The sequence below is a fragment of the Camellia sinensis genome, chromosome 13, assembly GCF_055761805.1.
Source record: "Camellia sinensis isolate YWXY chromosome 13, ASM5576180v1, whole genome shotgun sequence".
NCBI lineage: Eukaryota > Viridiplantae > Streptophyta > Magnoliopsida > Ericales > Theaceae > Camellia > Camellia sinensis.
Window position 1 is genome coordinate 50,706,020 of NC_138973.1, and position 19,804 is coordinate 50,725,823.

A 19,804-nucleotide genomic window follows, 5' to 3' on the forward strand; every position below is an offset into this window, starting at 1 on the left:
TAAGTAACATTGATTTGTGGCATCAAAGATTAGGTCACATGAATTTCAAAGACCTAACTAAGATAGCCAACAAAGAGCTTGTGAGAGGAGTACCTAAACTGGGTAAGAATCTGAATCATGTGTGTGGACCATGTCAACTTGGGAAGAAAACCTATGCCCCTCATAAAAAGGTGAACAACTCTACAACCAAACGTTCTCTTGAATTGGTTTATATGGATCTTATGGGACCCACTCGCACTGAAAGCATTGGAGGTAAAAGATACATTTTTTTTAACTGTTGATGATTTTACTCAATTTTCGTGGGTAAATTTTTTAAAGGAAAAATCTGATAGGTTTGATGCTTTCCAGGCCTTAGTCCTTAAAATCCAAAATGAACAGGGTGTTTCCATTGGGTGTATCATAAGAATCCGAACTGATCATGGTCGTGAGTTTGAAAATAGTTCGTTTTCGAATTTTTGTGATATGCATGGAATTAAGCATGAATTTTCTGCACCTATTACTCCACAACAAAATGGAGTGGTTGAGAGGAAGAACAGGGTTGTTCAAGAGATGGCTAGGGTCATGCTCCTTAGTAAGAAACTTCCTCTAAAGTTTTGGGTTGAAGCCCTAAATGCTGCTGTTTATGTTACAAATCGCGTGTATTTAAGGCCCGGCACTTTTCAAACTCCATATGAATTGTGGAAGGGATTGAAACCTAATGTAAAATACTTCAAAATTTTTGGGAGTAAGTGTTACATTTTCAAAGATAGAGAGCCCTTGGGAAAATTTGACTCCCGAAACGATGAAGGTATTTTTCTAGGGTATTCAACCACTAGTAGGGCTTTTCATGTCTATAACCTGCGAACTTCTTTAATGGAATCGATCAATGTGGTTATAGATGACAAAAGTTCCCCTACTCCAGCGACAAATGAGGATGAAAATGGTGAGTGTCCAATCCTGGATACTGAACCACAAAGTCAAAGAGAAGCTGAAGTCTAAGCACAAGAAGTTGAGACAGCACCATTTTCTCAAGTAAGTCAGAGTCCAAAGAGTGCACAGAGAGACACCACTTCTGATGCTTCTGTCACCACAAGTCCTGAGTTCAAACCATCATCAAAGGTGAAACTGAATCATCTAGCTCAATTGGTGATTGGAAGTGTATCGGATCGAATGAAAACCCGAAGACAAATTCAGAATGAGGTATCTCATATGTGTTATGTTTCATTAATTGAACCTAAGAATATTAAAGAGGCCTTAGTAGATGATAGTTGGGTCAATGCTATGCATGAAGAATTAGGTCAATTTGAACGTAACAATGTTTGGACTCTAGTTCCCAGACCTAGAGACATGAATGTGATAGGTAACAAGTGGATCTTTAAAAATAAATCTGATGAGAATGGTACTGTGGTTAGAAATAAAGCCAGGTTGGTTGCTCAAGGCTACACACAAGTAAAAGGTGTTGACTATGATGAGACGTTTGCTCCAGTTGCACATCTCGAATTTATTCGTATTTTATTTGGTGTTGCATGCTTTCTTGGTTTTAAATTGTTTCAAATGGATGTGAAAAGTGCATTTCTGAATGGGTACTTGAAAGAAGAGGCTTATGTTGAGCAACCAAAAGGGTTTGTGGACCCTAAATGTCCAAACCATGTCTACAAGTTAGACAAGGCGTTGTATGGGTTAAAACAAGCCCTTCGGGCTTGGTATGATAGACTTACTACCTTTTTTTTCTTGATAATGACTTTCAAAGGGATAGTGTGGATAAGACTTTATTTGTGAAACATACTAAGTCTCATATTCTTGTTGCTTAGATTTATGTTGATGATATTGTGTTTGGATCCACTGCTGATCATCTTGTGAAATATTTTTCGGATTGCATGACCCATGAGTTTGAGATGAGCATGATGAGAGAGTTGTCTTATTTCTTGGGTCTTCAAATTCAGTCTCCATCAGGTATGTTTGTGTCTCAAACTAAGTATGCCAAAAATCTTGTTTCAAAGTTTGGTCTTGAGTCTGCCAAACATGCACGCACTCCCATGAGCACCAGTCTTCACCTTTCCAAAGATTCCTCTGGTACTGATGTTGATCTTACCCGTTATAGGAGTATGATAGGGAGTCTTCTCTACCTCACAACCAGTCGTCCTAATATTGCTTTTAGTGTAGGTGACTGTGCCCGTTACCAAGCAAATCCTAAAGAGTCTCATCTTTTGCTGTCAAACGCATCATTAAATATGTTAATGGGACAATTGGGTATGGGGTTTGGTTTACTACTGATACTACAGCTGAAATTACTGGTTTTTCTGATGCCGACTGGGCAGGGTGTGCTGATGAAAGGAAGAGTACATCCGGAGGGTGTTTTTACCTTGGGAATAATTTGGTTTCCTGGCATAGCAAAAAGCAAAATGCCATCTCTCTTTTGACTGCTCAGGCTGAGTACATTGTTGCAGGGAGTTGTTGTGTACAAATGCTGTGGATAAAGCAAATGCTTCATGATTATGGGATAGATCAAAACAGTCTCACTATTTTCTGTGATAACACAAGTACCATAAACATTTCAAAAAATCCTGTCTAACACTCTCGTACCAAACACATTGACATTCGTCATCACTTTATTTGAGAGTTAGGGGAAGAGGGACTTGTTGTTCTTGAACATGTACCCACTGAGCATCAAAAAGCTAATATTTTTACAAAACCCCTTGATCTTCTTCAATTGGAGTTTCTTAGAAAAACATTGGGTGTAGTGCTCAATCACTAAAGTGTTACCTGTTCTTTAAGTGAGTGTGTGTGTTTTTGGCTTTATGTATACTTGGATGTTATAATCTCATTGTCATTGACTCCTGTCATCCTTGCATCTAAATTTATATGAACACTGCTCATGTTGCTTACGAGATCTCATTCTTCTTTATTCATAGCTCATTCTGAATGCCCATGCTCATGGACTTCATGATCTCATTCTGTACATATCCTTGCGATAAACTGTTGCAGGGGTTTCCGCACAAGTGATCAAAGTTCTCTATGGACCACTAACAGTGTTTCTTGTACTTTTTCAGTGGAATTGACCTATACTAGTATATCATGGGTGATGTTAAGTCTTTTAACCATCTACTATTGTTTTTCACTTCCACGGTTTCTCCCTCAGTTTATTGAAGTTTGGGCATTAGGAAAAGGCTACCTCAGAGGCACCAACCAGGCCATCCTTTTTGATTTCATACTTCTCTGGTTTGGTCTCCATACTCTTAAGCGTGCAAGCCACCAATGAGTGCCCACAAGAAAGAAAATTTGAAAAAAAAAAAAAAAAACTCATTGATTGAGGGGAAGTCTCCGCGTTTATGCAACAAATATCCCGTGATTCCTAGTGGTTTGACTTTTCTCTGTGATGTTTAGTTACTTTTGCCGGAGGCCCAACCATCCGATCACTACAAGGATTAACTCTAGCTCTGTGGCCTCTCAAGGACTGCACACACACACATGCATTTTGTAAGCTCTCATGTTGGTTTCTGAGTTGTACATTCTCATGTAGCTTATGATCATTGATTATATTTTATCTGATTTGCTCATGATTATATGCTTTATATTGTCAAAATTACAAGTTTGCGGGCTTCATGGTTTGTAGATTATTTCATCTTAGTATCACCTTCATGCTAATTGTGCTCACTTACTTGTGTTTCAGGTTTCTCTTCATAGTGTGACCTGCGTGTTTAGTGCTCAGAAAGTTTTTTCTCTTTTTCTTCTTCGCTCGAGCAAAGGAGTTATCACTTGAGCGTGCTTCTACTGATGTCTTATAACCTGAGAGCATGCTTTTTCGGCTCGAGCGACACAATCTTGGCTCGAGCAACCCTTTGCGCATAAGTGTCTTTGCTCGAGCGAGAGAGTCTTCGCTCGAGCGACCTGTCAAGGTTTAAATTCTGATGCTGCGTCTTTTCACTTCATTTTTTTCCTCCTACTTCGTGTTCTCTCTCTCTCTCACCTAGGGTTTTCTTTGCCCCTATTGCTGGTATCTTCTTTGGTTTTAACTCGTGTTTTTTAGGGCATCACTCCTTCATCCATCTAGCATTGTCATTTTTTGGTAAGTTTTTCTTTTCCTTTCCTTTATTTTCTTTCTTGTCCTCTGTTTTTTTTGTGTTGTTTACTCTACTGTGTCAATACTTCTAGGGTTCTAAGTTGTTGGTTTTATTTCTTCCATTATGTTCTCTTATCTCTCATTTGCATTTTGGTTTGGTGAGTTTGGTACATTTTTGCTAGGTTTTAGAGCCAGGGTAAAAATTAGTGCTTTATTTTCTTTATACTGTCCTGTGTGTCATATGCTAATTCATGTGGTCAAAGTGGTATGTACTGATGTTGATTGCCCTACATTTGCATTTGTTGGAATTGAACCTAGCTCTGTTCTTCCTGTCATTGATATTATGCTATGGTTCTGTGATTTTGATATTTTTCTAACATTGTTGGATTACTAATGTTTTGTTGTGCTCTGTTGTTTGGTTTTGGGGGTTCTAATGTTTTTTTTTTTGGTCCAATGTGGTATGGTTTGGTTGGTGTTTTTATGGATTTTCTATCATCTTGTTGTTTAGTCATGGGTGAGCCATCAAAACATCGTAAAACTACTGTGTCCCGCCCAAAATTCAACACAAAAAAATTTGAATCCAAGGAAAAATCCAAACTGTTTAGAGAGTTCTATGCCTCTAGGAAAGTCCACCTCGAAAGGAATGTTCTTCCTAGTGCCTTTGAATTGCTTCTCATCCGTTCGTTGTTTGATTCTTTAGGGGGTGATCAAGTTTTGGTTTTTTTAGGGCCTCAAAATCTCAGTTTAGTCTGTGAATTTTATTGCAATATGCATTCTCTCCACAAGGAAATTCCATCCTCCTTTAGCACCTGGGTTAGGAAGAAGTCCTTAGTCATCACTGCTAATGTTTTTTAGTTGTTTCTTGGTCTTCCGGAAGTCCCAAATTTTTATTTTCCTTTACTTACTCACAGTGGTGTTGATTTTGATCAGGTTGCCACTGAACTTTGTGGTACCTATCGGACTTGTATTACCGGGGCGCTCATTCAACAAAATGAGCTTCTTTATGGATTTCAACTTCTTAATATCATTATCTGTGCCAATATTCATGTGACCGCTCATTCCTTTCACATTACCTAAGATCAGGGGTATGTGTTATATTGTATTGACCATCGTCTTCCCATTGACGTACCCGCGATGATTGTCTCCAAAATGATCTCTGTTTTTGATGGACATAAGTCCATAGGTCTTCCTTATGGGTGTTTTCTCACTCGCTTTCTTACATCTCTTGGAGTTCCTACCTATGATGATGATGATGAGTTTGCTTCTCCTATTAAACCCATTACCAAGTTGACGGTCTCGCAGAGTCAAGCTTATGTCCGAGGGGGTGTGTCGGGAATTGGGGTGTCTAGAGTGTCTGATACAGGTGATGATCGCCTTGTTGAGGAGGCAGAGTTTGATGAAGCTCCTACTGATGTACCTGAGATGCTTGAGATGCATCCGCGTTCATTTCGTGGCCAGCTACAGCAATTTGAGCAGTCAGTCACGCATCGGCTTGATCAGTTGGATGCTCGGATGGATACTCTTGATGGTCAACTTGATGAGCAGAACACGATGCTAGCCCAGATTCTTTCCTTGCTCCAGATGCAGCAACCACCTCCATCAGACTCCTAGTTTTTGACAGTATTTGGACTGTGGTTTTTGGACAGATCTTGTTATTTTCTTGGACAGTTTTTATTCTAGTTTGTATATAACTGTTTCTTTTGTCTCTCCTAGACAAAAAGGGGGAGTATTTGGTTCGGGTCATTTTTTAGGGGTATATATGGGATATATGTTGATTTTTTTGCATACTCATGATGGATTTTACAGGTCGTATTGGACTAGTTCTTATACGGGATATATGACATATTGGGGTCTATAGATGTTGATAATTGAGTTTTTTTCATACTAATTGTGGTTTTTTGCAGACTGGTGATTGGACTTAATTCTAATTGAATATCAATTCTTTTGGGCTTCTAGTTTATTATGTCTTGATGGTTTCTTATATTGAATTACAATTCTCTCTATTTTCCGTTTTGCAGATTTCCATCAAGAATTGTTTTGATAGTTGTTTTGTTTTTCATTGAGTTAGTTTGTTTAGTTAGTACATTTGTTTTCTAGGAAATTGTGTTAAAAAGTTTTGTCCGGGAATTGACAAAGGGGGAGATTGTTAGGTTCCTTAGTCTTGTCAATCCCACGAAGAAACTTGAGTCATTGAGTTGTAATTTTCCTTTCTGTTTTGTCTTGCTCGCTCGAGCAAAGGAGTCCTCGCTCGAGCAAAGGCTATGTCTGTAAAAAACCTGAGAATGATGAATGTACGCTCGAGCGCAGGAAGCATGGCTCGAGTGAAGCTACTTAAGGAAAACACGCGAGATTAGTTCCTCGCTCGAGCGAGAGAGTCTTCGCTCGAGCGAGCTTCGCTGTCCCAGTTTTCTATAAGTACTAGTTTTTGTCCAAAACTAGGATTACATTTTGAGATCTACTTTAAGATTTTCTAAGGTTTTCTTTTAGAGTTTTTTGTGAGTTTTCCTTGATGATTTGAGCAAGTATTAAACTCATGTATTGATAAGCACATATCAAGGAGGTTGATTGATTATATTCAAGAGTGTTCTTCTTCGGTGGAATCCGGAGATTCAAGCGTGGAGTTTCAAAGGAGTTTGATACTGTGCATAGTTGTTGATTCGACAATAGAAGTTGTGGATTCAACTTCAATCTAATAAATTCCAAGATGAAGGTTACAGTGAAAGATATACAGAAAATTTGAAGACAAATTGGTAGCGTTTGAGTAATTTGTTTGTTATCTTTGTAATCTTTCTTTCTTCAGTAGTGGATTGATTAGTGGCATTTTGCCCGTGATTTTTTTAATTACAATTGAAGGCGCTTCAATTGTGATTTTTCCACGTAAAAATCGTTTGTGTTGATTCATTGTTTTTCAAAAACAACAATCTAAATCACTTTCGTAAGTGCTTGATGATTTAGATTGTGTGTTTTGAATGATTGGGAATTGGAGTAACTAAATCTTGACCTAATCACGAATCATTTAGGATTTTCAAGGAGGAAAGGTCACTGTTGCCTTGAAAATTCTCTCCACATGTGAACTAACCATCAATTTTGTACGGGGAGGAAATAATTCTCCTCGTATAATCCTGTTGACCAAGTCCACGCTCCTCCGTACGACGTCGCTTTGTCACCTGAAAACACAAACGTGAGCTAGCCGGCGGGTGTGTGCCGGAAACCTCTCCGATGCCTAAGTCAGAAAACTTGACAAATAGACAAAGCTCTAAGTTCTCAGAAAGATTGTGTTCAATTACCTCCTCCAAGGTGATGCTTGTGAGCTTTTATAAGTTTCATATGGCACAATCCTAATAGGACTTGTACTTCTACATGCAGAGTCCTCCTAGGATTCATTCTCCTAAGGATAATGCTTATCCTTTTACACCCTCCCCACTGCTTAAACCAAGTGGGATGGTTTTCTTCATGGCCGAACTACAACATGACCGAAATAACACTGGCTATGCTGAGCCACATAGAAGGCCGAACTATACTTAGCTCGGTCTTCTCCTCTAACTCATTACTTCGGCTGCCCTTGTTCAACCTTGGTGCGTTTAGATCAAACTTCCAAGTAGCAAGTTCTGACTGACCTAGCCAGAGTATGTCATGACCGGACTAACTCCGAAGCCGGTCTTCCCAGAGCATACTGCGACCGGACTAACTCCAAGACCCTACTCCGAGTTGTCTCTGGACCGGAGTAGAATTACTCTTCCTTGGGCCGAAGCAACTATCTCTTCTTGAGCCGGAATAAACTCACCTCCTTGGGCCGAAGTAACTTTGTCTCCCCAAGGCCGGAGTAACCTTGCCCTCTAGGCCGGAGTATTCAGTACGGCCTTTTTACCTAGTCCTCTGCGCTTTGGGCCTCAAAACCCAACTCGAAGCTCGGCCCAATTTTTCCAAAAATTACCCTCTCAATTGCCCCTTAATTCCATCTGTGCAACATGATTGGGATTACCAGCCTTCTGGCCGAGCTAGAGTTTGTTACGCTTTTTCAGCCGAGCTAAAAAACCCTTTTAGCCTTTCCAGCCGAACTAAGTTTACCTCGGGTATCACTATGTCCGGTCAAAACGTCTCTTCAGTCATAGTGTCTGTAACGCTTCCCATTCCAGTGACACGTGGCAGGCTCTGATGCGCTAAGGACGGCTGTCACGCCGTCTTCGTGCTTTGAGATTTCGAGACGGTTCCCGCCCAAATTTTGGGCTCTCTAACAAAAGTGAACCCTAAGGCTAGGGTATCTTCACTTTTACCACCCTTCATACTCTCCCTCTTCTTTTTTTGGCTGCTCGAGTTCTTGAGCTTTAAGCTTACTGTGTTCGTGCTTCCGTTGCTGCCACTGCCTCATCTTCAACTTCTTCTTCTCCAAACTGGTAAGTTCTGAGAAAACTTGTTGTTGTTTTTTTGCTTTCTTCCTTTCTGTTTTTTCTATCTGGGTGAAGCATGCTCGTGTATTCCTTGTTTTTGCTTCTGTTCTTTCACGAAAAAATGAATAGAACTTGTATGTGTATGAACTGTTATGTAGAAAAACAAGCCTCAGATCCAAAATCACATTGCGACCGAACTAGGATTCTGTTTGCCCCTAATACGTAGACTTCTGTAGTTAATAACCGAACTAGGAATGTCAGTAGTTTCCTCTGAACCACTCTAGCCAAGATAAGATTACCGAACAAGCTTGCATATACCGAACTAGGTACTTCGGTCTCCAACCGAGCTAAGACCTTGGGGCCAAGCCGGCTTTCTTAGTTCTGAAACCGAACTCAGAAAGCCGCCCCTAGGGGCTCAGCCGGAGTAACTTTCCTCACATCGCAACCGATTTAGGCCTTGGGACTAAACCAGCTCTCTTAGTTTTTTAGACCGAACTCAGAAAGCTGCCCCTAGACGTTAAACCGGTCTAAACTGCTCCAAACCGAGCTAACAAACATTCTGAAGAGCCGAGGTAGAACCAGCCCACTAAGCCGAAGTAGGATTTGTATATCTTGCTTATAATTTGTAGCGCGGTCCAACGATCTGTGCTTAACCCCTTTGTTTTCTACTTTGCAGACTTAGGTTGCCCAGGCACTCCCGCGTGTGCTCAACCGAGCTACTGAGCCTAGTTTTGGTACCGAAATAATTTATTCATAAATTATACAATAAATGGGTAAGTATAGATATTTAGTCGAAACCCCTGGTGGCCTGGCCGAATTTAGGCAAGATTACCAGATTCCTGATGATGTCCATCTGGCGCTGGCCAAAAAAGATGCTACCCCCTGGAACAATGAAGGCTTTGTGCCTTTTACCCTTCAATCCATAATAGAGACCGGACTACGGTTTCCTGTCCAACCGCTAATCTGCGAATTTCTTAGACAGACTAGGTTATGTCCCACCCAACTATCCACCAATACGTACCGTATTATCATGGGGATAGCCGCATTAAACCACCAAACCGGACTGAATCTTGGTCTAGCCGAGATCTTTCACCAATACTCTATCGGCTCAAAGAATGCTGGGTGGGTCTACTACCTTAGAATTCGCCGCCGCCGAGAGAAGATAATCAAGCACACTCCGGACAAAGATCTTAACGATGACGATTTCTTTTGGGTCTCTGGGAACTTTGAGGATTTTCAAGCTCAAATTCCTGGCCGACCTATAAATTGGAAAATGGGAGAGCCTGGTAATTCTACTTCGGTCTTCTGCTTTGTAAGTTATCTCAGTTGTTTAGTCTGTTAGCCGAACTAATACTTCTCTCTTTTTTGCAGATTTTGCCCATCTCCATTCCCTGTATAGCTATCCTAACCTCGGAGTCTTGCGAGCCGCTTTTCGGGTTAAAGAGAGGGATTGGGCCAAGCTTCTAAATTTCGAACCGACCTACCGTTACAGCGGTCGACGAAAAGCAAAGGTGACTGACTTCCTTCTTGAAGAGGCACCGGAACCGGACCCAACTCTGCCCGAGATAAGACTTGTCCCTTTATCCGCAGAAGAAGAGATGGCGAAAAGGAGTAGAGTCAGGGCCCTTCTCACCGAAACAGCTAGGCCCGAAGTGGCGCCTTCCAGCCAACCGCAGCCTGCTGTTGTCGCCCTTCCTTCCCAACAGCCATCCTCTTCCCGCCGAACCAAACGTGCCCGAACTTCCGAACCCGAACGGGTTTTGATTGATGAAGAAACTCCTATTCAGCCGAGCTTACCACCGAGCCCCCAACCGGAGTCTTCCGACCGAACTATCGGCTGCTGGGCACCGAAACTAACCTTCAACGACCGAGTCATTCTAGACACAGACTCGGTCGTTGCTGAGAAAGACCACCTGTTGGCCATCAACCTGGCCAAGAGCGTGTGTCTGCCCAAAGACATGGAACATCACCAAAAACAGTTAACCACCGAGCTAAAGTCCATCCGGTCTGCTACTAAATCCATGATTCTGGTTAGTGACTTCGGTTGCTTTTCTGTTTATGTTTCTTTTTCTTTTTAACTCTTTCTTCGGTTAAAGGGAAGTTGTTTGCTTTGTTAGGCCATTCAAAAGAACCAAATCACCCACAGGAGAGTACTGGAGCTGAGGAAAGTGACAAGGCAAGCGGCGGCCGAGGCAGAGGCGAAATCGGCCGAACTAGAGTCGGCCAGAAAGGAAATGGCCGAACTCCGAGGTGAGGTCGGTCGTTTGACCGGAATGGTTAGTTCGGCCGAGGCCGAAAAGCAAAAGACTGCCATTGTGCTGAAGGACAAGTACTTGCGCGAGTTGCTGAAACTTGAAAGAAAGAAGGATGCCGAAATAAAAGAGAAGGTAAAACAGGCTGACCAGCAGGGCTTCAAGAGAGCAGAGGACGCTTACGCCCAACAATGTAATGCTGCCAAGGATCTTTTCTTTAAGTGCGGCTGGAGGGGAGCCGTTGAGAAGCTCGGTCATGATCCTCAGACCGAGGTTTTCAACCCTCCAGCCTATTTCATACCTAACTCCTTGATGGAATATGCCACGGCCATGCAACAGCAGTTCCTTGAGGGCTCAGATGATGAAGATTCTGATGAAGACTCTGCCCCTGGGGATACTTCGGTTGTGAATGTGGATCAGATAGATCGGCCTGAGTCCAGAGTGGAAGATCTGACTATTGAACAGCCAAATGAAACTGTGGCTCCGGTCGATACCACTGTTGTGACTGAAGGAGTCCTGCCGCCAGAAACCGGTCTTCCAGCTGACACTGATGCTGCCTTTGATGCCGAGATAGATGAACTTTTCTCTTAAATTTGTACTCTTTTCTTTGTAACCGAACTAAGCCCCCTTGTAATGACTTCTCTTTGAATGAAAATTTTACTTCTCTTATTCCGGTTATTGTGTGTGTGCTTGCATTTGTAATGTCTTCTATTACTCCAAGTGTTATTTCGGTTTTTGGTTGGTTAAACCATACTTACCAGCCAACCACTCTTTAGCCGATATAATTACTTCGGCTGAGGAGTACTAAGTGTTGGTTTAATCCAGCCAACCACTCTTCAGCCTCACACTTACTTCGGCTGAAGAGTAACAAGAGTTGGTTTATTCCAGCCAACCACTCTTCAGCCTCACACTTACTTCGGCTGAAGAGTAACAAGAGTTGGTTTATTCCAGCCAACCACTCTTCAGCCTCACACTTACTTCGGCTGAAGAGTAACAAGAGTTGGTTTATTCCAGCCAACCACTCTTCAGCCTCACACTTACTTCGGCTGAAGAGTAACAAGAGTTGGTTTATTCCAGCCAACCACTCTTCAGCCTCACACTTACTTCGGCTGAAGAGTACAAAGTGTTGGTTTATTCCAGCCAACCACTCTTCAGCTTTACACTTACTTCAGCTGAAGAGTAACAAGAGTTGGTTTTATTCCAGCCAACCACTCTTCAGCCTTACACTTACTTTGGCTGAAGAGTAACAAGTGTTGGTTTATTCCAGCCAACTATTGAAGTTAGTTTTTCCAGCTAACTTCTAGTATTTGGTTATTCCGACCAAATGTCCTGCAGCCTAGATCCTTATCCTGGGCTTAGGAAGGGTGTTGGTTTAATCCAGCCAACCTCTAAGTTAGTTTTTCCAGCTAACTTAGAATAACATGTTTGCAATATACTTAAGTCTTGAATGCTAATTTTTACAAAGAGTAATTTGTGCCAAAAAGAATCTCATTTTATTGAAGGAAGAGAAAATTACATAATGTTCGAAAGAGAAAAGCTAAAAGTAAAATATCTTGAGATTGGCCGTATTCCATGGCCTAGGGATTGCCTTGCCATTCTTGTCTTCTAGGTGGTATGCCCCTTTGCCGACTAACCCAACCACTTTATAAGGACCTTCCCAATTTGGGCCTAACTTGCCGTCTCCTGGGACCAAGGTGTTTCCCATTACTTTGCGCAATACCCAATCGCCAATTTTGAATTGTCTTGGATGAACCTTTTTGCTGTATTTTTTGATTAACTCTCGTTGGTACGCGGCGATGTGGACCAATGCTCTTTCTCTTCTTTCTTCTGCAAGGTTGAGTTCTAAGGCTATGGCTTCTCCATTTAAGTCTGGATCAAAATTTTCGCTTCGAATTGTGGGAAGGCCAACTTCTAGTGGGATCACTGCTTCCATTCCATATGCTAAGGAGAATGGTGTTTCTCCTGTTGATCGCCGAGGTGTGGTGCGGTAGGCCCATAAAACATGAGGAAGTTCATCCGCCCACTTGCCTTTCGCTTTCTCTAGCCTTTTCTTTAGTCCATCCAAGACGACTTTATTTGATGCTTCAGCCTGCCCATTTGCTTGAGGATACGCCGGTGTGGAATTGTAGAACTCTATCTTGTATTCTTCACAGAAGCTTCTGAAGATTCTGCCGTCGAACTGAGTTCCATTGTCTGAGATCAGTGCTTTTGGTATGCCAAACCGAGTGATAATATTTTGCCAAACGAACTTCTTCACATCTTTTTCTTTGATTGACGCCAATGCTTCTGCTTCTACCCACTTTGTGAAGTAGTCTGTTGCTGCGAGGAAGAATTTTCTGCCTCCGGGTGCTGTTGGAAGTGGTCCTACTATGTCTAAGCCCCACATTGCGAAAGGCCATGGGCTAGTTAAAGGTAGGAGTTCTCTTGCTGGTTGATGTATTTGGTGTGCGAATTTCTGGCATTTTTCACACTTCTTCACGTATTTCTCTGAGTCTGCTTGCATATATGGCCACCAATATCCTTGTGAAATAGCCCTGTAGGCGAGCGACCTTCCCCCTTGATGACTTCCACATACCCCTTCATGTATTTCGAACAGGAATGCTTCTACTTTGCTGGGATGAACGCACTTGAGGTAAGGCCCAGAGAACGACTTCTTATATAATGCCAAAGATGGAGATAGCCAAAATCGTTGTGACTTCGCCCTTATTCTGTTGGCTTCTTTTTTCTCTTCAGGTAGGATGCCGTCTTTCAAGAACAGGATGATGGGATCCATCCAAGAAGGGCCTAATTCTGCGCAACATACTTCTTCTGCTTCGGGGTCTTCTATGCTTGGTCTTGGTAAGAAGTCGATGAGTAATGGATGAGGGATTGATGTATCTGCCATTGAGGCAAGGCCTGCTAGCTCGTCCGCTCGGCTGTTTTCCTCCCTGCCAATTTGTTCTATCCTTACCACATCAAACTTCTTGATCTCCGTTCTGACTAGCTCTTGGTACTTGGCCATTCTGTCATCCTTTGCTTCGTATTCGCCAGAAATTTGGTTTACCACTAGCAGTGAGTCACTGTATACCATTAGTTCGGTTGCTTTCATGAAGTGTGCCGACTTGAGTCCTGCGAGAAGCGCCTCATACTCTGCTTCGTTGTTGGATGCTGGGAAGCCAAGGTTGATTGCTTGCTCTATAACCAGGCCGTCTGGAGAGATGAGGACTATGCCAAGCCCTGCACCATGTCGGTTGGATGCTCCATCCACAAAGAGCTTCCACATCTCTCCAACGAATAGTTTCCAGCAGGTGGAAGGGTCAGACGATGCCGTGGGGTCAAGGATGGTGATTTCTTCAAAGTCCATATTGGCTGTCTGCCCTTCGTCCTCGGTTTGAACTGCTGGTGAGCCTTTGTTTGGCTCCTCCTTGTCGTCCTTAATGTAGTCTGCCTTTGTGCTTGATGGACTACCTTTCACTAGGGGTTGCGTTATTCCGGCGTCAACTTCGGTCCCTAGTTCGGTTGGACTACCTTCCACTAGGGGTTGCGCTACTCCGGCGTCAACTTCCATCCCTAGTTCGGTTGTGTCAGTTAGGTCGACTGGGCAGATATGATGACTTCCAGGAGTAAATTCCGCGACGAAGTCCGCCAAAGATTGGGCTTTTATTGCTGTCTTGGGTTGGAATTTGATGTCGAATTGTCCCAACTCCACCGCCCACTTCAAAATTCGCCCACTAAAATTCGCCCTTTCAAACAGAGCTTTTAGTGGAAAGGCCGTGAGGACGACTATGGTGTGGGCATGAAAGTAGTGCGCCAATTTTCTGGATGCCATCATTAATGCTAATGCTAGTTTCTCCAATGGTAAGTACCTTGTTTCGGCTCCCAACAATGTCTTGCTGACATAAAAGATGGGCAAGTGTTGTATTCCTTCTGCACGAACCAACACTGCGCTGACTGCGTGTTGAGAGACTGCTAGGTACAAAAAGAGTTCTTCACCAGGTACTGGAGTAACAAGTAGTGGTGGGGAAGACATGTATTCCTTCAAGCTTTCCAGAGCTCGGTCGCATTCTTCATCCCACTCAAACTTGGCCTTTAATGCTTGGAAGAACGGTCGTAGTCTGTCCGACGATCTGCTTATGAACCGGTTGAGTGCAGCCGCCATACCAGTAAGATGCTGCACTTCTTTGACTGAGTTTGGTCTCTCCAACTCCTGGATCGCTTTGATCTGAGAGGGGTCGGCTTCTATACCTCGGTTGGTCACCAGGAAGCCCAAGAATTTGCCAGATCCAACTCCGAATGCGCATTTGGACGCATTGAGGCGTAGCTTGTGTTTCTTCAGGATCTGGAACATCTCGCCTAAGTCTTTCAGATGGTCATTCTCATCCTTGCTTTTGACCACCATGTCGTCGATGTACGCCTCCATTGTTCTGCCTAACAATGGTTCAAACATCTTGGTGACCATCCTTTGGAATGTCGCTCCTGCGTTCTTTAGGCCAAAGGGCATGACCTTGTAGCAATATAACCCCCTTGGTGTTGTGAAGGAAGTGACCTCTTGGTCTGGTTCGTGCATGGCGATCTGGTGGTAGCCTCTGTATGCATCCAAAAAGCTAAGTCGGTTATGTCCTGCTGTTAAGTCCACCAGTTGATCTATCCTTGGTAGAGGGAAGCTATCTTTTGGGCACGCTTTGTTGACTGTTTTGTAGTCGACGCAGACACGCCATTTACCATTCTTTTTTGGCACTACGACGGTGTTGGAGATCCATTTTGGGTAGTGCACTTCCCTTATCGCTCCTGCCTCCAACAGGTTGCCTACCTCTTCTGCCACTATTTCGGCGTGGTGGAGCGCCGATCTGCGTGTGCGTTGAATGACTGGTCTGGCGGATGGGTGGACATTGAGTTGGTGACTGATGAAGTTTGGATCAATGCCTGGCATGTCGTACGGTGTCCAGGCAAACACTTCGATATTAGAGGTCAAGAATTCCATGACCTCTAATCTCTCAGCGCTGGACAATGATGAGCCAAGCAAGAAGAACTTATCCGGGTTCTTCTCATCTATTTTTACCTCCACCAAGTCTTCCACCGCTTTCTGATCAGCCTCTTTGCCGACGTCCGCGAATAGTTCATTACTCTCTGGTTCTTCCACCGAATGAACGTATCCTTTGGCAGCTCGGCTTCCATTTGCTGTGGCGAAGCACTGTTTTGACATGATCTGATCGCCATAGACTTCTTCAATTATACCGGCGTCATTGGGGAACCGCATTACCTGATGGTATGATGACGCTACTGAACGCATGGCATGCAGCCATGTTCTGCCCAGGATGATGTTGTAGGTGGAGGGGACCTTCAATACCCAGAACTCCACCTGTTTTGATACACTTCCTGCTCTGACTGGAAGGATTATTTTGCCGACAGGCCACTCAGGCATGGAGTTGAATCCAATCAGGGGAGAAACTGCAGGTGCCAAGTCTTTGTCTTGCAGCTTTAGTTGTTTGAATGTGTCGTAATACATGATCTCACATGAACTACCCTGGTCAATCAGAATCCGCTTGACGTCAAAATCCTTGACTCGGAGAGTGACAACCAGGGCATCATTATGGGGGCAGTAAATTCGTTCTAAGTCCTTATCTGAAAAGGTCATGACGTTTGTTGCCTCTGTCCTCCCCTTCTTGATGGCAGGTTGGGCACTCAATATTTCCCTAAAGTGCTCAGCCTTCTTGATCGAACCTCTAAGCTCGCATACGCGCTCAGGTTCAAAAACTCCATGAATTACATTGATAACGCCTTGAGGTGGTGCATCGTTTGGCATTCCATTGGGATGGTCATTATGATCTTGGGGGGCCGGCTGTACTCCTCCTTCAATGTATTCATCCAAGTGGCCTGCTGCCACCAATTCTTCCAAGTGCTGTCTTAGTGGCGTGCAATTCTCAGTTCGGTGCCCCTTTTCTTTGTGGAAGGTGCACCGTGATCTGTCGTCGTAATTCTTCTGACCTTCCCCTAGCTTGGCTGGCCACTTGACAAAAGGCTTGTCTTTGATTTCGCTCAGGATCCGATATATTGGTTTTTTGAACACCGTTGTTATGGCAGTGCGGATTCTCAACCATCTTTTGTCTGGGTCTTCTCCGTTATCTCGTCTGCCACGCCCATTTTTGTTACTTCGGTCAACCGTGTTGACCTTGGCAGGGGTTTTCTTTTCTGGTGCTGCGGTCGTGCTTGATCTTGTTTTAGCACGCGCGCCATCCTCTTCTACCCTGATGTGCTGATGCACTCTTTCCATCAGGGCCTCCATGGTGAGGGGTGGTGTCATGGTGATCGAATCTCTTAGTCGATTTCCTATTGGTAGGCCTCTTTTATATTGCGCAATGGCCAGATTGGTGGGGCAGTCTCCAATCTGGTTGAATGTCTCCCAGTAGCGACTGTTGTAAGATCTGAGGGTTTCTTTCTCACCCATGTCGATGGAGAGTAACTGGTCTATCTCCACCGGTGTTTTAGTATTTGTCCGAAACCTTGTTACGAACGCTTCTGCCAATTGGGCCCAGGAGGCTATGCTGCCCTCTGGGAGCTTTTCGAACCAAGTCAAGCCTAAGTCGCCCAGACTTGATGGGAAGAGTATGCACATTAGGGCCTCGTTTCGCCTGTACACAGCCATGACTTGGCGAAAGTGGCTCAGGTGAGAATACGGATCCGTCTTCCCTTCATATGTATTGAACTTCGGCTGAAGGAAGCCTGATGGTAGGGGAGCGTTTTCGATTGCTGGGACAAACGGCGAAGTCTGTAGTCTTGCCAATGCCTTGTCCGTTGGTTCGTAGGCCGGTCGCGGTATTGGCATTCCAACCTCGACGCTTCCGTGCGTCCGAGGAGCCAACCGTTGTAAGGCCGAAACTCGGTGTGGATCCCTTGCCCTGGCATCCTCCTTGCATCGTGCTTTTTCTTCTAGCACGGTTCGTAAGTCGGATGACCTGGGTAGCTCGGTTTGTCTGGATCTGGTTTGGTGTGAATGTGAAGGCCAATACGTGCTTCCTTCAGTGTATGATCTTTCGGATCTCGTCCTCTCAGACCTGGAGTGACGAGTTCTTGAATATAAGGAGTGAGTGTCGCCTGTCCTGAGGCTTCTGCTCTCTCCTTGGGAGGGTGTAGTATTCCTACTACGACTTTCTGAGTGGCGAGGGGGCGTCTTGTGCTTGCGCCCCTCTCCTGTCGCCACATCTTTAGTCTTCATCTGGCGTTTTAAAGTCTCCATGTCCGCCGCCATCCTTCGAATTAGTTCATCTTGTTCCTTTACGCGATCTTCCAGGGCTTGAGGATCAATCCTCCTCCTTTGCCTGTCGGGACTTCGAGAGTGACGAGGGCTGCCATTCCGCCTTCCCCTGCCACTCCTCCTGGAATTATGTTGTTGGGGCTCCAAGTCCGCCATGGGAGGGACGGCAGGTAATCCTTCACGCCTTGCGCCCCCTTCTGGAGTTAGTCCGTCGACGGCGGACTGCGGCAAGTCTTCAATGTGTGCCATTGAATGAGAAAAGGAGAAGCTTAGTCAAGAGGTTTTTGTTCTTGTCTGTTCTTCCCACAGACGGCGCCAATTGTACGGGGAGGAAATAATTCTCCTCGTATAATCCTGTTGACCAAGTCCACGCTCCTCCGTACGACGTCGCTTTGTCACCTGAAAACACAAACGTGAGCTAGCCGGCGGGTGTGTGCCGGAAACCTCTCCGATGCCTAAGTCAGAAAACTTGACAAATAGACAAAGCTCTAAGTTCTCAGAAAGATTGTGTTCAATTACCTCCTCCAAGGTGATGCTTGTGAGCTTTTATAAGTTTCATATGGCACAATCCTAATAGGACTTGTACTTCTACATGCAGAGTCCTCCTAGGATTCATTCTCCTAAGGATAATGCTTATCCTTTTACACCCTCCCCACTGCTTAAACCAAGTGGGATGGTTTTCTTCATGGCCGAACTACAACATGACCGAAATAACACTGGCTATGCTGAGCCACATAGAAGGCCGAACTATACTTAGCTCGGTCTTCTCCTCTAACTCATTACTTCGGCTGCCCTTGTTCAACCTTGGTGCGTTTAGATCAAACTTCCAAGTAGCAAGTTCTGACTGACCTAGCCAGAGTATGTCATGACCGGACTAACTCCGAAGCCGGTCTTCCCAGAGCATACTGCGACCGGACTAACTCCAAGACCCTACTCCGAGTTGTCTCTGGACCGGAGTAGAATTACTCTTCCTTGGGCCGAAGCAACTATCTCTTCTTGAGCCGGAATAAACTCACCTCCGTGGGCCGAAGTAACTTTGTCTCCCCAAGGCCGGAGTAACCTTGCCCTCTAGGCCGGAGTATTCAGTACGGCCTTTTTACCTAGTCCTCTGCGCTTTGGGCCTCAAAACCCAACTCGAAGCTCGGCCCAATTTTTCCAAAAATTACCCTCTCAAATTTATAATAAGAGAATTGAACATAGTTAATCATTAACTGCAAGTGGGAAAATGTTTTGTTTATTTTTTGATGTTAATCTTAATATTTAAAATGATGTGTGAAAAAGATAAATGGGGATGCAAATTATGTACCAACAACCATGAATTTGTAATAAGCAAATTGGTCAACATTACTTGCAATATTCTGGAAAAAAGCTTCAACAATTAGCTGCAACTTAAAAAAAAAGAAGCCATGTCGTGTGCTAGATCCCACAAAAATGTCACATTATATTTTCCTTTTTTAGTTTTATAAGGATTAGATTCAAAACAAATAGCAGATTAAACAACTCAATTTATTATGTTCTTCTTGCCATTGGCATTATTCTCCAACATCATGTATTTTACAGTTTATTTATATGATGTAATTTTTAAATAAGAAAGTGAATTTGTTTGATCTGAAGGGTTGTGGAATCAAAAGTCATTCTCAGAAATTGTTGAAAAAACAACAGATTTTTTTTTTTTGTCCCTTCTAGGTAACCGCAAAATAAAAAATTATTAATAATATGTTGAAGATAATTAGATATTTACAAAATACCATCTCAATTCATTTTATTTCATCAAATCTAGGATGCGATGCGGTTAAAAAAATAATGGGTTCCATTGTTTCTTTAGTTCTTAAACGGTGAGATTTTCTCTATACAACAAAATCTCTTACTTCATTTAATCAACTGCATTGGTCAC

General features: G+C 43.6%; 1 protein-coding gene across 1 annotated transcript; it reads left to right on the forward strand.

The window, feature by feature from the left end:
* The first annotated feature begins 9,881 nt into the window (after positions 1-9,881).
* LOC145805812 (uncharacterized) lies at positions 9,882-11,311 on the forward strand. The gene is made up of 2 exons (XM_082901025.1): positions 9,882-10,457; positions 10,545-11,311. Exons 1-2 carry the CDS (start codon positions 10,026-10,028, stop codon positions 11,268-11,270), a joined length of 1,158 nt encoding a protein of 385 aa, XP_082757151.1. The 5' UTR covers positions 9,882-10,025; the 3' UTR covers positions 11,271-11,311.
* Positions 11,312-19,804: the final 8,493 nt, after the last annotated feature.